The 20,783-nt window shown below is 43.1% G+C and overlaps 4 protein-coding genes and 3 non-coding genes across 7 annotated transcripts; 2 read left to right on the top strand and 5 right to left on the bottom strand.

Annotated features, from left to right (window-relative positions):
• Positions 1–549: 549 nt before the first annotated feature.
• Positions 550–623, bottom strand: TRNAV-CAC (transfer RNA valine (anticodon CAC)). Its single transcript has one exon. It is a non-coding gene; the product is annotated as a tRNA-Val (tRNA).
• Positions 624–1,492: 869 nt separating this feature from the next.
• On the top strand, positions 1,493–4,266 carry LOC127754629 (UBP1-associated protein 2A-like). Its single transcript, XM_052280202.1, has 2 exons — positions 1,493–2,910; positions 3,922–4,266. Exon 1 carries the CDS (start codon positions 1,651–1,653, stop codon positions 2,875–2,877), a length of 1,227 nt encoding a protein of 408 aa, XP_052136162.1. The 5' UTR covers positions 1,493–1,650; the 3' UTR covers positions 2,878–2,910; positions 3,922–4,266.
• Positions 4,267–4,834: 568 nt separating this feature from the next.
• On the bottom strand, positions 4,835–8,756 carry LOC127754627 (ABC transporter F family member 5-like). The gene is made up of 9 exons (XM_052280201.1): positions 7,880–8,756; positions 7,356–7,697; positions 7,103–7,243; positions 6,814–6,993; positions 6,434–6,589; positions 6,244–6,345; positions 5,985–6,113; positions 5,459–5,563; positions 4,835–5,349 (listed from the first exon to the last, which is right to left on the bottom strand). Exons 1-9 carry the CDS (start codon positions 8,699–8,701, stop codon positions 5,254–5,256), a joined length of 2,073 nt encoding a protein of 690 aa, XP_052136161.1. The 5' UTR covers positions 8,702–8,756; the 3' UTR covers positions 4,835–5,253.
• A 2,231-nt stretch (positions 8,757–10,987) lies between these two features.
• On the bottom strand, positions 10,988–11,090 carry LOC127756084 (U6 spliceosomal RNA). Its single transcript, XR_008013127.1, has one exon. It is a non-coding gene; the product is annotated as a U6 spliceosomal RNA (small nuclear RNA).
• Positions 11,091–11,971: 881 nt separating this feature from the next.
• On the top strand, positions 11,972–13,598 carry LOC127755388 (uncharacterized). The gene is made up of 3 exons (XM_052281056.1): positions 11,972–12,313; positions 12,402–12,737; positions 13,317–13,598. The coding sequence occupies exons 1-3, from the start codon at positions 12,296–12,298 to the stop codon at positions 13,359–13,361; spliced, it is 399 nt and encodes a 132-aa protein (XP_052137016.1). The 5' UTR covers positions 11,972–12,295; the 3' UTR covers positions 13,362–13,598.
• A 732-nt stretch (positions 13,599–14,330) lies between these two features.
• Positions 14,331–14,433, bottom strand: LOC127756083 (U6 spliceosomal RNA). Its single transcript, XR_008013126.1, has one exon. It is a non-coding gene; the product is annotated as a U6 spliceosomal RNA (small nuclear RNA).
• A 374-nt stretch (positions 14,434–14,807) lies between these two features.
• On the bottom strand, positions 14,808–16,077 carry LOC127755559 (transcription factor ILI2). Its single transcript, XM_052281233.1, has 2 exons — positions 15,886–16,077; positions 14,808–15,149 (listed from the first exon to the last, which is right to left on the bottom strand). Exons 1-2 carry the CDS (start codon positions 16,018–16,020, stop codon positions 14,982–14,984), a joined length of 303 nt encoding a protein of 100 aa, XP_052137193.1. The 5' UTR covers positions 16,021–16,077; the 3' UTR covers positions 14,808–14,981.
• Positions 16,078–20,783: the final 4,706 nt, after the last annotated feature.

Raw genomic sequence — 20,783 nt, 5'->3', positions numbered from 1 at the left:
TCGTTGGAGGATGGTGTAATAATATAGATTGTGGGATCTAAATATCAGTGGTAGGGGTGGTGTGGTAAAATGGATACCACTACTTAGTAAGACTAATGAAAAGAATTAATCTCATGTCTAATTAATGGCAGCAACTAATCTGCTCCTAACTGCAATGACAGATTTCTTCAGTTCGTGAAGAATAAAAAAAATGAAAAACCCCAAGTTTGATCAAGATTTGAACTAATCCACTCCTAATTGCTGTAAAGAAAATGACAATTTTCATCAAGGTTTGAACTAATTAATCTTGATGAACATTTATTCAATTTGTTGAAAAATGAACAATTTCAATAAGTTTGATCAAGATTTCAACTAATCCACTACTAATAACAGTTGCAATAAGTTTGATCAAGATTTGAACTAATCCACTACTAATTGCTGTAAAGAAAATGACAATTTTCATCAAGGTTTGAACTAATTAATCTTGATGAACATTTGTTCAATTTGTTGGAAAATGAAAACAATTGCAATGGACTGAAACATTTTAAAAATGAAAAATTAAAAATATTATGTCTGAGCCCAGGTTCGAACTGGGGACCTTTAGCGTGTGAGACTAACGTGATAACCAACTACACCACCCAGACAATTCGCTTTAGATTTTTCAACACAAATAATTAATAGTTAATTTGATCTGCCTGTTTTAAAAAGGGCCAGTAAAATTTGCCTAATTGGAACAATTCCACAACAACTCTTTACAAATTATCCAGAACATATTTTTAATTGTTTTTATATAGACCAGAATACCCATCTCCTACAACTCAAATGTACTGATCAGATCAAATCATATACTAAAAAATTGAAATTGCTACTGTAAAATAATTAGAGATAAAAAAAAGCAAATAGCGATGGAGCTCACTGCCATGACCTCAGGCATCGCAGCGATGAGCTTGCCGCCGCTACCAGACATGCCATCTCCGTGGCCTTGCCACCGCCACGACGAGCTCAACACCGATGTTGGATTTGCTCGCGCTGCGTCTTCTGACCCGCCATCTCTGAGACCTCGCCCTCAGTGATCGACGTGACCGCCACTCCTCTATTGTTCACTCCACCGCTCATGCTGCTGCTCTCACCACTATCGATGCTGCTTGTACGCCACAGACGTCACCACCATCGCCGCCCATGGTTGTTCGCTCCACCACCGTTCCCACCGCGCTACTTGCTTCACCACTGTCAACGCCCATTTTCCAACTGGATGCAGTTGACGCGACCGTCGCTACTCCTCTCATCCCTACCTTTGTTGCTGCTTCGTCTACCGATACCACCCTACCACATGCTCCGCCGATGCTGCTCGCTCCAACGCCGACGCCGATATCCATCTTACGCTGAAGCCATGTGAGTAGACAAGGATATTTTGGAACATATGTATTTCAGATGTATATCATGGCGTGTTTCGATTTTAACATATTTACCATGGCACCGTCCAAATTAAAAAAATTGTAGTTCATTTTATAAAGTTATAATGGCATGATCTAATTAATAATAATTAATCATGTTTTACTAGTAAACTATAGTCGCTGTTTGCAACTGCTTAGCCAATAGCCATTCCATTCCGCCGCCACCACGAGACGGCGAATCCCCAATCCCCCGGTCGCCGCCGCCGTCGCCGCCGCCATGGAGAAAAAGAAAGAGAAACCCAACCGCAAACGCCGCAAACCTCGGCAAGACCCCTCCCCGGACTCCGGCCCCGACTCCGACTCCGACTCCGACTGCTCGCCGCTGTCCTCCCCGACCTCCCTGCGCCGCCTCCTCGACCCCTACTCCAAGCCCCGCCTCCTCGCGCTCCTCTCGGACGCCGCCGCCGACGACCCCACGCTGCTCGCGCGCATCCGCGCCGCCGCCGACGCGTCCCCCTCCCACCGCAGGCTGTTCGTCCACGGCCTTCCACCGCACGCCGACGAGTCCACGCTAGCCGAGGCGTTCTCCCGCTTCGGCCCCCTCGCCGAGTGCGACGTCGTCGCGCGGCGCGCCACGGGGGCGTGCAAGGGGTTCGGCTTCGTCACGTTCCTGTCCCGCGCCGCCGCCCGCCGCGCGCTCCGCGGCGGCGTCGTCGTCGCCGGCCGCGCCGTCTCAGCCCAGTTCGCCACCGCCGGCGCGGACCCGTCCTCCGGCGCCGCGGCGGCGGGGAGGCGGGTGTACGTGACGAACGTCGCGCCGGGCGCGAGCGCGGAGCGGCTGCGCGCCTTCTTCGCGGGGTTCGGGGAGCTCGAGGGCGGGCCGTTCGGCTTCGACGCCGACACGGGCTCCTCCTCCCGCGGGTGCGCCCTCTTCGTGTACCGCGCGGCGGAGGGCGCCAGGAGGGCGCTCGAGGAGCCGTACCGCGTCTTCGAGGGGCGCACGCTGCACTGCCAGCTCGCCGCCGACCCCGCCAGGAAGAGCAAACCACGCGCGCCGCCGCCGCCACCACCTGCCCCGGCTGCCGTGGCGTCACCGCTGCCGGCGCTGCAGCCGGTTCTTGACGCCGTCGTGGCGTCCGGCGTCGGGGACCTTGCAAAGTACGCGCAGAACCCGGCACAGGCCGCGGCATTACTCGGGAAGAACCCGATTCTTGCAGCTGCTGTGCTGAATTCTGCATTGGCATCCACTACAGCTGCGCTGAAGCCGAACCCAGCAGCTGCATCATCCATAAATCCGGCTGCTGTTGCCCGCAGTAGTCCGGTGGCTGCACCTGCAATGAAGCCATTGGCACCTCGGAGTCCAGCAGCTGATGCAGCAGCGGTGGTGCCATCTCCGGTGAAGATTGGTGCTGGAATAAGCGGCGGTGCAGGACTGCTTGGGCCATACAAGCCACCGTCCTCGCCAATGTTGGCTTCCTCCATTGGACAAAGGGATCAGTGCTGAGCCTGTGAACCTCGCTTCTGGGTGTTCAACATGGTACCAAATCGGTTTGCTTGCCCAAGCCCTATGGCTTGAGTCATTTTTGTGCTGATGATAGTGGAATGCTGCATACATAGCTTAGTTCAACTTAGGAATTTTGACCTCTTAAACCCTAGATTGAACCATTGACATGGTGGGATATCTTCCTTTCCAAAAATGATGCCTTTTTGTAATAATCATACTAGTAGGTGGTAGCTACATTGGGTCAGTTACATGGTTGGATATTTTCGTGATGCTTAACGATGCTATAGCCAACTTAGGAAAAAATATTCATGTGGTCCATATTTGCCTAGATTTTAGCTATTCTTGGTATTCAACACTGTTTCACTTCCCTGGCTAATATGTTGAAGTAATAAGAATGTGTTTTTCATGTGAGACCTAAATTGGTTAATTTTCCAAATCATCTTTTGTTGATACAAGAATAGATTACTTGTTTTTTTTCCAGATACACCTGTCTTGTTTAGCCAAGTAACTCTACACTACTGTTAATAAATATCCTCAAGCTTAGCTGAAGTTCTGAATTCTGACCAGATCAAGCTAGCAAAGTAGAGTAGTAGAGTACGGAGTACCTTTAATTCTGTCATAGTGCAGATCATTAAAAACTTTCTTGCACATCTTGATTAACCTCCAAAACTACAGCTTTGGTTAAAACTTGAATATGGGTGTTGATATCTGATTTTGGATGGCAGTAAGATGACATTTGTTAGGATGTGTTTGCCCATGTTATGGGAATGAAAAACAAAATGCATTAGGCACTGTGGCCTGGAACATCAGATATATAGCAAAGATCTAGTTTCAAGTCTTATATTAATCAGATTGGAATCATGATGAACCTTCTACTGAGATAATTCACTGTTCAGCTTAGTATTGGTTGTATTTATAGTTGGTTTACCTTATGCTCAATGACACTTGAATTTGCTGCTTGATGTGATTTATGTCCGAGAACCATTCCAGACCACAGATTTATGCAAGCTTGACTGAATCCTGTATTTGGATACTGATGTGCAGGTATGGACCAATGGAGTATGGGAGCAGCAAATCTACGTCACACTCAGAGGCTTAAGTTGTTGCATTTATGCCTCAAACCCTCTAGGATGCTTGTCAGTAGATGCCTCTGTCTTTGGCTCTTTGCTACCCTGAACCATAGATGCAAATACAGTTCATGAAGCATCCATGTGATCCTCTGATCCTCTCTTCAACTTTCGGAATTTTGTACAGTGTTCCGTACTATCTTGATGAAACACATTCTAAGGAGGTTATATGTTCTTATTCCTTAGATTTTAGCAGTTCTGTTCTTCAGGGTTACTTGTAACCATTTTGTGTTAACATGTTCTCCGCTCCAACTGAATCTAACCTACTTTGTGCAGCTGTCTTGGTTTCTCATTTGTTTAGCTATTGCTGGATGTTATCTTGAGAAAACAACACTAAATCAATGAACATGCTTTTTTAAAATGTTAATAAGCGATCAAGAGATGATATAGACTGCAGTTGGTGTTCAATTCCCAAGTAGCCATCTGAGTAGAGGATCTAACAGGAGATCATCCTTGGACCTGAACTATTTTTTCCCGTTGGAAATTCAATCCCAGTTTATTGGCTTGTATTCACCTGACCTGTTAGCACTCCAAATATGTTTTGGGATATTTGGGCATTTGCATTTGCCGTGCTCTTATTGCGATGTATAGCTACACCTTGCCATGAAAGGGTACAAATTTTAGCTCCTTTTTCAGGGAAAAAAGGAAAATCTTTGTTGTGCCAATCTTCCTTGCCATGTAACAGGAGTAATCGTTAATTCACAGGGTTTTCTGTGTTTCTGATTTTCGGTTGTATATGACAATATGTAGCTGCACGGTAGTTCATCATTGAAAACTTCTCCAACAGCATAAATAGGGCTTCCTGCAGTTCATTCATGTGATTCTTAGGATAGACAAAAACAGAGCATTTTGATCTGCTTCCTTTATCTTCAGTATAACCAATCAGTATAGGTTTTACACCATGATATAATTGCCCAGCTGCAGTAACTTTTTACAATGTGTGGTTCCTCCGTATGGGTGAAAGCTGGAAGAACATGAATTGGTATTGCTACTTGATACAAAATAAAGCATGCCTCCATCAGAAACTGCCTGCATTATGTACAAGGTCATGTATCATTTCCTGCTTTAGTTACAGCATTTGGTCCTCCTATGATGCTACTGCTAGGATTACTTCCTTTCTGATGTATGTACACCAGTTGCTAGTGATATATGGAGTATAATAGCATTACAGCAGGCCATGCGCCTGCCTTGTCACTGGTGTCGCAAATGAGGTGTATGGCACCGTGGATGATACCATGAATCAGGATTCTCACTTCCACCTCTTCGCGTTTTTCAGCGATTTCGATTTTTGCTTGCTTTGCTGGAATGCCTGCATCTTCTGCTTCTTTCTGGCAATTTTCTCTGCCTGTATTACAGTTAGAAAAAAGAACTGTCAGTTATAGAAGCTAAACCTTACCAATTAATTGTAGTTCGCATCCAAATTCGCATCGTGAAAAGACAGTAGAGATATTCACCTTTGACATTTTTGACTTGGCCTTTACTTTGGGGGCTTTCTCCTCGAGCTCTTCCTCACGTGCAAGTTCCCTCTCTCTGGCCTCAAGATTCCTTTCAAGGTAATACTGCAAACACAAAGAAGAAAATAACATCATTTCTGGGTGTTCCAGTATTTTTCAGTGTTCCGGCACCCTAATATGAAAAATTCAGACTCCCCTCTGTTTTTTGTGATGCCTCTGGCCCTCTGTAGGATTTATATCTTGATTTCTACCATTAGTATTGCTGAAGTTACTGGGATCATTATGATCTATATCTTGGTGGCCTGAATCTATATCTTTTACTGAGCACTAGTTTGGCACGTGATGAGGTAAGAGTTTTTATATAAGATGAAGCATTTAATTCGGATTATGTGGAGAAAACTATAGATTATGTTGCTGCACTATGGGAAACTATTATAATCAAGAAGAGTTAACCATATTTCACTCCAATACAGCAAATACAGGTTGCAAAGTAATATTGAGTAACTTATATCACAGGATAACTCACATTGTAATCTCCTTGATAGTCCTGAATAGTCTGATCTTTCACTTCAATAACTCTGTTAACAATTTGCTTTACGAAATACCGGTCATGAGAAACTGTTATAACAGTGCCTGTGTATTCTGAAATTGCCTCCTGCCATGCACACACAAGCATTTACTGTAAGTACATGCTAAACAAGGAACTGATGGATCATAAGAAAAAAGTTTTGCTATGCAGGAGAACTGCATTACATTTTTTTTAACATACGAGAATTGCATCTAACCTCAAGCATTTCTTTCGATGGAATATCAAGGTGATTTGTTGGTTCATCCAATATCAATAAAGTAGATGGAGTCACCAAGAACTTGCAGAAGGCAAGCCTCGCCTGGGGAAATAACAGATAAATTGTGAGTAAATATACAGTAACACTACATCATACAAATAAAAGAAATTCACTGGCAAACGTATATTACCTTCTCTCCACCACTTAAGAATTGAACCTTTCTATCCAACATATCATCCCTAAAGTTGCAACGACCAAGGAGACCTTTGATATCATCAATTTTCCAATCCTCTGCTGCTTCTGCTACAGTATCCAGCACAGTTTTCTCCAAATCAAGTGCTTCAGCCTGGTAAAGATCATGTACATGAATCTAGTCAGGAAAAAAATATTTTTTTACTACTGAAATAATGAAAGGTTGATGATGCGCTGCAATTAATCAATAGGCTTACAACCACTTGACCTGATAGCTTAATCAAACAGTGAAAATCAAATATATACTACTGTACAGTATTACTGTCATGATGAAACCATAGTGAAAGAAAGGATATCCATTTCAGGGATTTGGTGTACCTGATTTTGCTCGAAATAATTAGGCAATACATTATGCTCCCCAAGAAGTACTTCGCCTCCTTGTGTCTTCTCCATCCCCAAAATAAGCTTAAGTAAAGTGCTTTTCCCACATCCATTGGGGCCAATTATGGCTATCTTTTCACCTCTCTCAACTATTAGATTTGCATTATTGAACAATTTCTGGAGATGATACCAAAGGAGGAATTAAGAGCATTAATACAAATAGTTGGGGTACGGTTAATCAAAAAGAAATTGACTCTGAAACAGTTTCCAATAGAATGAACCTAACCTCTTCCCCAAATCCAAATTCGAGATTCCTTATTGTCAATACAGTTCTACCGCTTTGCCCACGCTCTGGAAATCTGATCTTCAACTGCTTCCTTTGGAAAGGCTTCTCAATCAATCCTTCCTTTTCAAGCTTTTCCAATTTCTAGTGTTTGAAATTAGACAAAAGTTATTAGTAAGTAATGACAGATGGCTGAAATAAGAGATAGATTGTATTGATCTGAAGCATGCCGCAATCATGCAATTGTAGTGGTTACCTTCTGCTCACTCGATGCACGCCCTGCGTTAACTCCAGCCCCAAGTCTGTTTATCAGTTCCTTTGTCTGCTCAATCTCCTTCTGCTGCTTCTCCCATGCGGCATACTGAGTCTCCACCCAAATCGCCTTCGCCAAAACGTATTCCGAATAGTTTCCCTTGTACGTTTTGGACACGCCGAATTCAGTTTCCACTATCTTGGTACACAACTGATCCAGGAAAGCCCTGTCATGAGAAATGATGACCATCGGCACTTCCTGCGTCTTGAGGTAACTCTCCAGCCACTCAATGGTGTCCAAATCGACGTGATTGGTCGGCTCATCGAGCAGCAGCAAATCGGGATCCTGCACACAATCAATTTCAGCATTGGAAATGCACACAGACACTAAAAACTACAATTCAAATTCAACAATCCAGACCAAATTCATCACCAATTGGCCATAATACCACTCATTTTTCTCTCCATCACAATATGACAATCATTGATTGCTACATGTAGAGCTCAAATTTTCTTTTTTATCTGTACCTGAAGAAGAATCTTGCCGAGGGACATCCTCATCTGCCACCCACCACTGAAGGAGGCGACGAGGCGGTCGGCGTCCTCGGGAGCGAACCCGAGCTCGGGCATGAGCTTCTGGATCTTGACCTCGACCATCCCGAGGTCGACGTCCTGCGACCGCCGCTGCAGCAGGTCGAGCTCGTCGAGGAGGCGCCCCATGAGGTCCATGTCCTCGGTGGCGCCCTCCAGCGCGGCCTGCACCTTCTCCAGGCGGGACCTCACCTCCATCTCCTCCTCGAACGCGGCGAGGAACTCCTCCCTGACGGTGCGCGACGCGCACACCTCGAACTCCTGGCTGAGGAAGGCGATCCTCATGTTGTCCTTGGCCTTGACGACGGCGCCGGCGTCGGGGTCCTCGAGGCCGGCGATGATGCGGAGCTGGGTCGTCTTGCCGGCGCCGTTGACGCCGACGAGTCCGACCTTCTCGCCGCGCTGCACCTCCCAAGAAACGTCCCTGAGCACGGTCACCCCCTTGTAGGACTTGGCGATGCCCTCCAGCCGCACCCCCGTCGGGATGCTCGACGCGCCGCTGCTGCTGCTCGACCGCTTCTTCTTCGAGGAGGAGGGCTCGTCGGAGGTGGAGGTGGAGAGGAGGGAGGAGAGGTCGTCGGCGGCGGACTGCTCTTCTTGGGTGGTGGTGGTGGTGGTGGAGGAGGTGAGGCGGCAGTGGATGGGGGCGTGGCGGCGGAGGCGGCGGGAGGAGGGGGAGGGGAGGGAAGGGGAGGGGGGGAGGCGGAGGGAGGAGCGGAGGAGCTTGGAGGAGAGGAGCTCCATGGGTGGCGCCGCCATGGATGGAGCTCCTCGCGCGCGAGAGGTTGGGTTGGGGGAAGAGGGGTTTGGGTGGAGGAGGGAGTGGCCACACCACACAAAAATAAAAGCCCAAATGGGAGGGAGGGAAGGGGAGTGTATGGGTGAGAGAAATGAAGAGATTGATGGAGTTTTTTAATAGTTTTTTCTTTTGAAAAAGTTTTATCAAAAACAATTTTTGGGTGATTTTTTTAGAGGAGGGAAAGACTTAACAGTCTCATCATTTTGCTTATGCTTATACTTATAAGCTAAAATTTAGGTGAGAGAGGAAGAGATCATGGATGGAGTTTTAGCAGTTTTTGAAAAAAAAGAAAAAGTTTTATCAAAAACAAAATTTTGGGTGGGTTTTTCTGTTGGGAGGGGAGGTGAGAGAAGGGTTATTTTTTTTCACCTTAGAAAAGAACCTTTTTACTTTCTTTTATGTTGATTTTATTCACATATGCCACTTTTGTTTTGTAGTGGGAAGTCATATTCTTATTTGTGGTAGATAGGAGAAAATTGGAGAAATGGTTTATATTTTTTGCGGTTTGTTTCGTGTCTGAATATTCTATGACGCATAGAAAAGTTCTCCAAACCAATTGATCTTTTTTTACGTGGGCTGGACACCCAACGTGTAATTGTTACTTATCGATTTTTTTTTCTCCCATTTTATTGTTCGAGCACTTGTGCTATTGAACTAACGTACGACAAGAGGGATTTCTCCACGTAATTTTGTACATGCTAGTTAAACTGGATGGGTTATACAACTCATAGCTTCTATTTCTTATATATATATATGCAATTATGCATACAAGTATTGATATCAATCAATAATGTTATAATTTGGTCCAACCACACCCTAATGGTATGGAAATGGTTTTTTATTAATATGGTAATTTCTATGTCATCGGACAGAACGTGATGTCATGTTTTTAAGCTATCTTTACAACATAATACAGAGTAATAAATAGATTGTACATCTATTCCCTGTTTCTATTTTTCATGGATCAATGTTATTTCTAAGCTATTTGTGATGAAGTTCTTAATATCATACAAAAGAATAGTAGCACGATTTTTTAAAGGATAAGTTGGTGTTACATTTAATCTTAAAAGGGCATTGTAGATATACACATATCTGTATGCTTTGGTCCCAATAGAGATGATTTGATGTTTAACACAAGTTAAAGCAACGCTTTGCATCATGTCGATGTCTATGTGTATGTTTCAGTGCTAATCAAATAAAAACTTTGTTATCCTAAAAGGAAACTGAAGAAAAATATCTCAATAAAACCACCATATCAAGTTGAACTCCACTCCTACCTTCTAAACTCATTGTCAACATTTCATCGTGTCAAAACCTAAAACCACATAAACCACTCTACGCAAGCCAACACACTACCACAAATCTCCGACCAATTTTTCTACCGATTTTTATTTGATCACGACACTACTCTCTAGAAAAAAAATGAGCCGTTTTTTCTTGCCTCAAAAGAAAGAAAAACTAATTTTCCAATCATGAACAAAAAATTGGACGTGGTAGCGTGGAACCATAAGGAAAATTTTCTTGTGGCCTAGGCTCAACGGGAGGAAGACGACGACGCCAATTGCCATCGTCAGTTCGTCACCAACCAAGCCGTTGCTGGACCGAGCGTGTGGCCCTCCACGGAATCGTGCGAGCTCACGCGGCCACACACGTGTCACGCGGGGATAAAGCACGCAACTTTGCCATCCATTGCTACAGGCTACAGCCCTTGCTCCCTGAAATGTTCAGAAAACCATGAGCTTACCCGCACAAAGAGAGAGAGAGAGAGCCAGTGGTGGAGTCAGGAATTTAAACCTGTGAGAAAGAGCCAGTGGTTAAGAAATACTGTTCCCAGTAATAAACCTGAAAAAAGGAAGGAGATATTAAGTTTTGATTTGTGGTGTGGCAATGAAAAGTTGAAAACACCAGGGCAAAAGCACAAACATTTTCATTGCCTGAGAACATGCATAAACAGGATTGAGGACAAATCAGAGAGACTATATGGGCTCAAAAGGAAAAAAAAATGATGCAAAGGGACCGAGTTGTAAGGAGGTATGGGTATATCTGCAAGGAAAAACTGGACGCAGGGACCAGAACGTGAATTCTAAAATGATGATGATTTGTGGGTATATCCGCAAAGGGAGAGACTGAGGGTGCAATTGACAAGGAAAAGTATAAAAAGGACCGAGTTGTAAGAGTTGGAATAGGCGGAGGGGCGTATCTGCAAGGAAAACTATGGGCTCCAGGGACTTGGTTGGAAATCTCAAAAAAATTTGGACCATTTCTCGATTTGTGCGTGTCATCCTTGCGCAGGGGCCATGCTAATCTTCTCTGTATCGTTCCAATTTTATCGGATGTCTCCGAAGAGACAACACAAGCGGCAGCGCGCGGGCTTATAAGGTGGGTTCTTCATTGTTCGGTAGGCGAGGTGGTACTAAACCTGTCTCCCCTCAACGCTCCCGCGACCCACCGATCCCCATCCAACGGCCCCCGCAGCGCCCAGCGGCATCCCGCGCGGTAGTACACGCTCGTGGGCCGTATCCTCCGTTACGGCCCAAACAAGCAGAGAGCACACTAGGCTTCTCTCGCCTGCGGCCTCGTAGCTCAAGTCTGAGCCCCATCATCCATCGTGACCATTCATGAATAAAACCGGTTTGTATATGTGCTCCTTTTTTTTTTGTCCGGCTTAGTTCGTTCTTGCATAACAACTGAGGTTCTAAGTGGCACGAAAAAGGGATAAAACAATTAACACATGATGAATTAATTATTAACTATTATAAACTTGAAAAATATATTCATTTGAATTTTTAAAGAAAATTATACCGTTTAACAAGTGTCCTAATGAAAAACAAGCAAGTTAAGTTTAGGATTGAAGTAAACTGTAAACTATATGTCTGACCGCTTGCAGAACTACTGATTGACCAGCTTGATTGCGTCCAAAATCAAATGGTAGAGCGAGAGCCGAAGGCAAGCCCAGCTGGTTTAATTAGCAATCGCCTATATAATCAGCTAGCGCAACAACTGTTAGTTAGTTGGTTGTTGATGTTGTGCTTCAAGAAATCAATTAATTAATTAGTCTGTTCTTATTGCTTAGTGTACTACACACTCTTAGCTGGAGCCCTAGCCATGGGAAGAAATTAATTAAATCCCCAGATAAACACATGACCACGAAACTGCATTGCTGTACTAAAGCTCTGAACTAGCTAGCAACGCGTCTTAGATATATTCCACCAAGCAAAAGCCACATCATGCTGTGCTGTGCCGTGCCAAATTAAAACCACATCGTGGCCTTCAAGTTTCTGCTAGCTTCGTCCTTCGTTGCTAATCCCAGCCAGTTAATCAATTAATTCGTCAGATAGATAGATATATATACGCGTTCATCAGCGTACGTTCTTATAGCTAGAACTCATCCTGCTGTGCAAAACCTGCATCACTAGCTAGCTAGCTAGCTCTGAATCCTCCAGTTGTCTGATCTCGATCGATCGATCGATCGACAACTATCTCGTCCACATCAAAAAAGCAAAGTTTTCTTGAGTTACGAATCAATCGATCAATCAATCGATCGATCGATCGCCATGGGCAACAGAAACGAGGTGAGTGAGAAAATCTGAATTGATCATGCAATTTCAGAGCCAAATTGAGGTAGTAGCTTAGCTACATGTGTGTGTGGTTGCATTGCAGCAGCAGGAGGAGGAGCAGCGGGGGGCGAGGGTGCCGGCGTTCGGCGAGTGGGACGAGATGAAGGCCGCCGGCGTGCTGCCGGACTACTCCCTCGACTTCTCCAAGATCCGCGCCGTCCGCATGCAGCGCAAGGAGGGTGGGCCCCTCACCACCTGGTCCTCCACCTCCGGCGGCGGCGTAGAGGTCGGCGGCGAGACGGAGCGGCGCTCATCGTCGGCCGCCGGCGTCGTCGTCGACGGCCGTGATCGCCGCCGCCGCCGCCACCGCCGACACAGCAGCGACGGCGGCGCCGACCTCCGCCGGCCGCTCCGGCACGACCGTGCTGCAGCTCCCAAGGTCAGCTAATTAATTAAACTGCTAATTTTCATGCGTTTTGGTGTTCTTCTGATGGTTTACTAAAAAGTGAAGATTCCAAGGTCTGTGTTACTACTACCATGTTAATCATTTTAAGCTGCACGGTTATAACCATATGAACTTATCCGCGATTAAGTGAAATTAATAAGCATGATTCGTTCAACACACTGGTCAATTTGTTTTCTCAACACAAACGTACACTGTAAATGTCAACATGCTGCCCGTTAGTTAAAAATTCAGAATGTTCTTGGGGCAAACTGACGTATGTTAATCCCGCGTTTAAGATATTTTTATGTATATTTGTTTTTTGAGGAAATGTTTATGTATATATTTTACTCTGCTGAAACTGCTGCAAATTGATTAAATGCGACATGCTGCGCACTTCATCGCTCCTTTTAATATTTCTGTCTGAATGTTCTTTGGGACATCTGATTGAACAATGTACTATACTTAAAAAATTCAGAACACACAAGTCGTCGCGCCAGATTGTCATGCTTAATTTGTTGAACTATTATTTGTTTAATTTTGATTCTGACCATTGTTTAGTTTTGATCCTAGCAGGAGAGGAGCAAGCTGGGCTACCTGTTCTGTTGCATTGCTGGATGAAGGGCATTGGCAGAAAAAAAAATTTCAAATGCAAGAAGGCAATTCAAGAAAAAACTTAGTGCTCATACATGTTTAATTTCTCCCTCGTATTTCTGCCATCTCTCACCGATCGATCTGTTGGTGATTTGGTGGATGTTGGTGTTCCATATATAACAGCTACTTGCATCTGTAATGTTAGGCTGTCTAGGAATTCTTTGCTGTAAAAAAAGAAAATAAATTCTTGGTTAATTTTGATTTTGCCTGGGATGAAAGCCATTGATTTGAGAGTTATTTTCGCAATTTTTAAAATTAAAATGGTTTCTTCCGATCTCTTTGATACCACAGGAGGGCTAAAAATTAGTAGTCGTTTGGATTCTGAAGAATTCATCGGTGCAGTGAACAACAAGCATACTGATCTTATAGGATTCGTAAAGGAAAAGGTGAAATGAATTCAGAAGAGACGAACAAAATGAAACGGAAAGTTAAAAAAATGTCAAGGGCCTGTTCACTTTGATGTAATTTTCAACCTTACCAAATTTCGGTAAAGTTGCCAAAAAAGTGGCTACATTTAGTTTGTTGCATTGCCAAAATTTGGTAAGGTTTTTTTTGCATCAAAGTGAACAGGCCCCAAATTAGGGGTAATACCAGGGACGATATTGAATAATGTAGGTAGCCAAAAGCTATCTGTAATGGAGGAAAAACGACAGACTGCAAAGTGGCAAAAGGACCCACCTGTAGAAAAGGGGAATAGGCAAGGGCGTGATGAGAAGATCCCGGGGGCATATATGTAAGGAAAACCATGGTCGTCAGGGACTAACTCGTGAATTCACAAAAAATGACCATTTGTGGGTCTGTCTGCAAAGGGAGAGATTGAGGGTGCAACTGAAAAGAAAACGTAGAAAAAGGACCGAATTGTAAGAGTCGTAATAGGCGGAGGGGCATATCTGCAACGAAAATACTGTAACTCAGGGACCTGGATGGAAATCTCAAAAAAATTTGGACCATTTCTCGATTTGTGCGTGTCATCCTTGCGCAGGGGCCATGCTAATCTTCTCTGTATCGTTCCAATTTTATCGGATGTCTCCGAAGAGACAACACAAGCGACGGCGCGCGGGTTTATAAGTTGGTCGCGTTCGAGTTAGCTGAGCGATGTGGTACTAAACTGTTCCTCCCGCCTCTCGCGCTCACACTCGCCCTGTGGGCCGCTCACCGTGCACGTACTTGGGCCTCCCGCTCCCCCGCATGCATCCAGCCCATCACAGCGAAGAGAATCGGGCTTTTCTTCTCCCCATCTCCCTACACAACCACCAAATACATCCAGGCCGTTGGTTCATGATCCGGCGGCAGATCGACATCTACCTCTTCACGGTCTCACGATGCAAGCGCATCATCGAAACGTGTAAAGCACCCATAATAATACTGATAAATTATTCGCAGTTTCACACCCAGATTACTCCATAAAAATGATCAATAACACATGAATTATGATTTATGCTTGCTTATAATTACATAGTAGATGACAAGGCTTACTCTGAGTAACTCTCTTTTTTTTTTTTTGGTTTCATTTGCTGAATTAATCTGTGCTACTACAGATGAAGAAGCTAGAGAACATTTTAGGCCGACTGCATATATATTGATGCATTACATGAGTAGGCTACGGATGAGGTCGGGCACATCTGCGCCGTTGATGGCGAGATCGGACGGCTGGAGGAGGAGGAGCTCGGCGAGCCTCTCGCTGAGGGCGTCCGCCTCCCGGTGAAGCCTCCGGATGTAGCGGCACGCCTCCTGCAGCACCTCGGCACTTGACGCCTGCTTTGATTAATCAATCAAATTTTAGCGAGGAATATATATTAATCCCTACATTATAATGGCATATATAAATTGTACTTGCAGATGGGGAAAGGGAAAAACCAATAAAATGATGTGATTATAAACATGCGCATATTACACGTCATGCGTGTGTGTTTACAATAACAATTTAGTGAGATCAGTGAGACATGGAATTGTGGTCTCCAGCTCTTTCAGCGGAATGGTAACACGGGGATATGCTAGTGGGGCTGGCGATAAGCATTGTGTGCGTGTGCATTTTCCGTACAACTGACGAAGGGAAAAAAAAATATAAACACATATATCTACATGTGGATTATCACGTCCTAAAAATGCAATATCCACTAGCCACGTAATGATTAACCTAGTAGCTCAAGCGAGTTAGTGACAGGCACAATTAATGACGGATATAAACCCAAAAGGGAGGATATTATATATTAATTGCCAATGCAATGCATGCATGTATATGCATGCTTGGTTTGTAACTGATCCTTTCGCAATTCCGACCTTATGGATCATCGATTGCATCGTCTAGCTATGGAGTAATTAAACTAGGGATGGAGATCGAGCTCATGTTAATATTTTCCCTTTTCTAACGTAAAATATTCCCGCAATCCCAAATAGATAAACCAGTACATATAATATGATAATATATTCTAATAGTACGAATCAAAACCGGTTTAATTTGATCGAGATCGATCAAAGATCACCGTCTTACCTTGGCATTGGCCTCGCCGCCGCGGGTGGGGAGGACGGCCTGCAGCTTCGAGATGAGCTCCGCCATCTGCTCATCCGTCGGCGGCGGCGCCGCCGCCAATCTCGACGATGTACGGCTCCGCCGGCTCGACGACATTGCTAATCGAGAGAGAGAGAGAGAGAGAGAGAGCTTGAGCTTGTGAGCCTAGCTAGGCAAAGCTACAGTCAAAGGAGAGGATCGATCGATGAGCAGTACTAGTACATGGGCAGTCCAGTCCATATATAAGAAGAGCACGTACGTTGTGCATGCGTACACGTTGCGTTGGGGACAAGCTCACATACGGTGATAGAGACATGCATGGGGACATGCATGCATGTTGGTAGCTAGCAACAATAAATAATAATATTAGCCATGTCAGTCTCACACGGTTAAAGTGTTAGTCAGGACATGTTTAGTATAACTCCAGCTTCTAAATTTAGCTTCAGGAGCTGGGTCTAGAGTAGAATTGTGGAGCGGCCTAAATCAGCTCCACCTCTCTAGTTCATTTTGTAAGAGCGCTCCACCCAGCTCCGGGGCTGAAACTGTTTGGCTGAACTCTGGCTCCAGAAGAGGTGGAGCTGGAGCTATGCCAAACAGTCTCTTATAGTATAATTTAAGGATAAAGATATCTTGTGGTTGTAGCCCGTTGTAATTAAAATGATCGATATCCGTTATCATGTCTTTTTTTTTCTTTTCTAATATTTGCATGATGTGTAAATTCAGCTATATTTGCAGACGTCCAAAATAGCCTTGGATTAATTGTACCATTTTAGTTCAACGGTATGAGATCAGTAAAGTTTCTTTTATCAAAAAAGGTCTTAGTCTCTAAGAGATTGAGCTAGCCATGTTACATGCCTAACTGGGAGCTGCTACAATAAGTACACGTAGCTAGCCAGTGCATATATGCATATACATGTGTGTCGTTATGTACATAAAGTTGTGAGAAGTGAAGAAAGCAATGCCAGCTTCAGCTTCAGTTGGCACTGTACTGATCCAGTGGACCAGTGGACGGACAACTGGTGCACTTATGATGTTGGATCGATCAATCGGCAATTGTGTGGGGCCAAAGGCAGAATGTGTCATAAGTTCTTTAATTTATTTTTAATTATTTCCCCAGGTTTAACAAAATAATTAATTCTGAGTTGAATGATATATGAAGATACTCCATTTTTTTCCCATATGGAAAATGGCATGTTTAAACGATGTCATTTGATTTGCATGTATATATAGGTATATATGATGCTCATGCAAAGAACAAAAGGCCAGTTTGGTTAGTTTGTTCTTGCATGGATGATCATATATATATATCTTATTTGCTCTCGACGATCCTTTCACGTGCTGCCATGCATAAATAAATAGTTTATCAGATATTAGGGCACTCAACACCAACAAGATGTCGATCGGGTAAGCGTGGAAGATCATAGGAAAATAATCAAAAGTATGAACTGCATTGTAACACCCTCCAATATGCAGTTAAGATCGAGCTGACACGCTGCATTATGCATGTGCTGATCAGATCATCCGGAGATTTGATCTGTGATTGCGTATCATGGTCACAGAATTAAGCATTTGCTTTGTCAGGTGGACTCACACGCTCACTCTCAAACTTTAACCAACAGATTAAATTAAATTTCAGCTTGTTGGTCAAGACAGCCCGGAGATGGGCCCTCCCAAAAAAATAGTAACTGAGAAAATCACATGGTATCAGTACGAAGTTTTAGAGGATTTTATTGCCGATTAAAAATTTAAAATAACCTCGTCTATATATTGTTATTCATGTAAGTTGAGTATTGCCCTCTCACGTAAATTAGGATTGACATACATTATTTTTCTATTACAGGAAGAACGCATATTCGTAACCGCACTAACGCCTCCACGAATGCACCCCTTAACAATATATGCTCAAAGAGAAGAGATAGAAACCTCTCTAGCCTTACTAGAAATCCCATTGTGAAACGGGATGGACCTGTGGCAACTCATTCTCGCTAAAAATATTATGGTTTGTGAGACTGCATCCCATAACATAGTACTTTAGGCATCACGATTTAAAACTCTGGCGGTGGAGCTATACATATACCACAACTCTACTCGAATCCGGTGCTTCCACTAATATGTGAATCTTTTTTTTATTGCGCAAAAACCGCATCATGTATGCACTCACCAAATTTACACATCTATGAATCATGAAAGTGTCTCTTAACACATGCTTAAAGAAATGAAAACTAGTGACAATTCCCTAGCCTCTTACTGATTAAAATCCTATTGAAAGTGTACATCTAGGCTAGTCGTAACCCAACCTTACTAAAATTATATTAAAACCGCACCTGTATGTATGTAGTATTTCTAATAACCGGTGGTGGAGCTATGTACCACGACGATGCTTCCACTGACACGTGAAATTTCAAGATTAGTTAGACGCGGAATTATCTCTTCCTTATATTCTGCAGGTGCTTCCACTGACATGTGAAATTTCAAGATGAATGAGACGCGAAGTTATCCCTTCCTCATAATTTGCATGACTCTATCCTATGACTCCTGTCACATCCTCAAACATGGCTAACTTCAAAGGGATTAACCATTCACATGCATAGCATAACTTGTTGGCTACATGCATGCATGAAAGCATGAAGCACCATAATTGGACAGCGCATATGAACAAATCAAGAAAAGAAAACCATCAATCCATTGTATTGCGACCATTCAACAGGGATGGAGGAAGTGAATTAATTCCCAAAGTTGATTGATTGATTGGGCCCGTCTTTCCAAACCTGTGGGTAGGTTGCAACCATATTCTTGATTTACTTTTTCTGAAGATTATGTTAGATAAACAAACATGCATGTGCCAGACGTCCAAGGTTATCCATTTTTAATTTCCTTTTAACTTCTATATGTAGTTTCTTTATGGAGAAGGTTATGCTCCAATTGTATATGTTGACTTCATTCCTTACATCAAATTGGATGCTTGATCGTGAAGGTTATTTGGTTGGGAGAGGAGGGTGCATCTGCATTTTTAATATATGTCCTTGAATTAGCATATGTGTTTTGTGCCATTTAATTAACATAAACATATATGTTTTTCCTCGGCAAACACACTACACTACACATGGCTTTTCCTCGGTGTCAGAGACAATATTGCTACAGTATTTAATTCCCAAAAGGGTTTTGATTAAGTGGTTGTTAATTTGGTCGACAGACCAAGGATGCACAAGATGCATAATCTTGTCAAACTTTCTGTGGGGTACGTACGTGCATTCTCGTTACCCACGTAAAAACTCATTTTTATAGTTTATCTTTTACTTGCTAGTACAAAATTTGAAAGAAGAAATTAAGTAGAATTAGGATAGGCAAAAAGAAAAAACTCGTTTGTCTGTCCACTTGCATCCCTACTTTTCTACCACTCTTATCTTAAGATATGATTAGTGAAATGATGGCACATATTGTATTAGCTAGGAAAAAATGTCACTTTTTTTAGTGAATGACTTTAGGGTAAAGATGAAAGAGAAAATACTTTTATAGGTGTGGTTGTGAAGTACAAATGAGTTGTCTGGTTAAACTTGTTTAACATGAAGTGTGGCAAGGAGAGGCAATGTTTTGGCATTACCAATTATACTCTGATAGACCTAAGCGCCACTTAGGATAAACACATCTAAGTGTATACGACATCGCTAGCTAGTTAATCACTAGGCACTTGAAAATAACTTGTTAGAGCATCATCAAGAGTATCCCAATAATCAATTCCCAAAACAATGTTTTTTGGATCTCATAAACTGAATATAGGAAGTGAGAAAACCTATCTCTCCAACAGAAAGCTTCATTGATTTCCTATAATGAAAAGTAGGCCATCCCTTTAACTACCAATAGAGAAAATTAGTTTTTCTAAGCCAAACTCCTCCCATACGCGCACATCGCGCTATGCCTGCGCGCTCGAGAGAGCTATTGGGAACAAAAATTCGCTCCCTTGAAGTGAGGAACGAGATATGCGGAGTTGGAAACCTGAATTATTGAGAAACAGGTTAGGGATTCTGTTGGATGCAATTTTTAACCAAATTTTCCTAAATATGAGGATAGGGAATAGAATAAGTAAGCTGTTGCCCATGCTTTAGCTTAAAAAGAAATCCCTGGATGACTTAAAACTATTAATGTCAGAATTTTGATAACCCTATGAATTGCCTCACAAACGGCGTACCAGTCATCCCTCATTTGAAACATACTAATTCTTAAAACACGGAAACATAAGAAACTATAGAATTATAGTGACTAAATTGACAAAACGCTCTCCTCACGAGAGAGGGATATACTACACAAAAGAATTTTTTTAAGCCAATCGAAAGGAATATCATAGGACTTTTCGAGTAGCTATTCCTTTGATCCAAAAAACCACACGAAAAAAGTCTTTTAGAAGATTGAATTCCTCCAAAATTTCTCCGAGAACCGAAGGGAGATGGGAGTTTGCTCCGTCACCTCTTTAATTTGCTTTATCCTTACGTACACGATACTCGTTAACTATGTGCATCGATGATACAGAGGCCAGACCTAACGAACAATGGGCGGAACTAAGATTCCATGGTTTCGTTGGATATATATATTTAATGGTGGAGAAATAAATCAGAATCATGTCTGGTCCTCCATGATAATTGCTGCCTGACATGGGACGACATGCCTCAACTTGGGGGCTTGGTTTTCAGCTGCTAGCTGCTAGCAAACGATGTACTCTCTCTGTTCCAAAAAAAAACTAACTTACGTGATAATATGACTTCACCTAAGATATTGAATTGGACAAAAGGTTGTCCAGATTCGTCACCTAGATTGTTTTTTTAAGACAGGGAAAGTAATATTAGTAGTACTCCCTCTATAAATGCTTATATTTTGGGACGGAGAGA

Source organism: Oryza glaberrima, chromosome 11 (genome assembly GCF_000147395.1).
Source record: "Oryza glaberrima chromosome 11, OglaRS2, whole genome shotgun sequence".
NCBI classification, from domain to species: Eukaryota; Viridiplantae; Streptophyta; class Magnoliopsida; order Poales; family Poaceae; genus Oryza; species Oryza glaberrima.
This window is presented reverse-complemented; position numbering and strand designations above follow the sequence as displayed.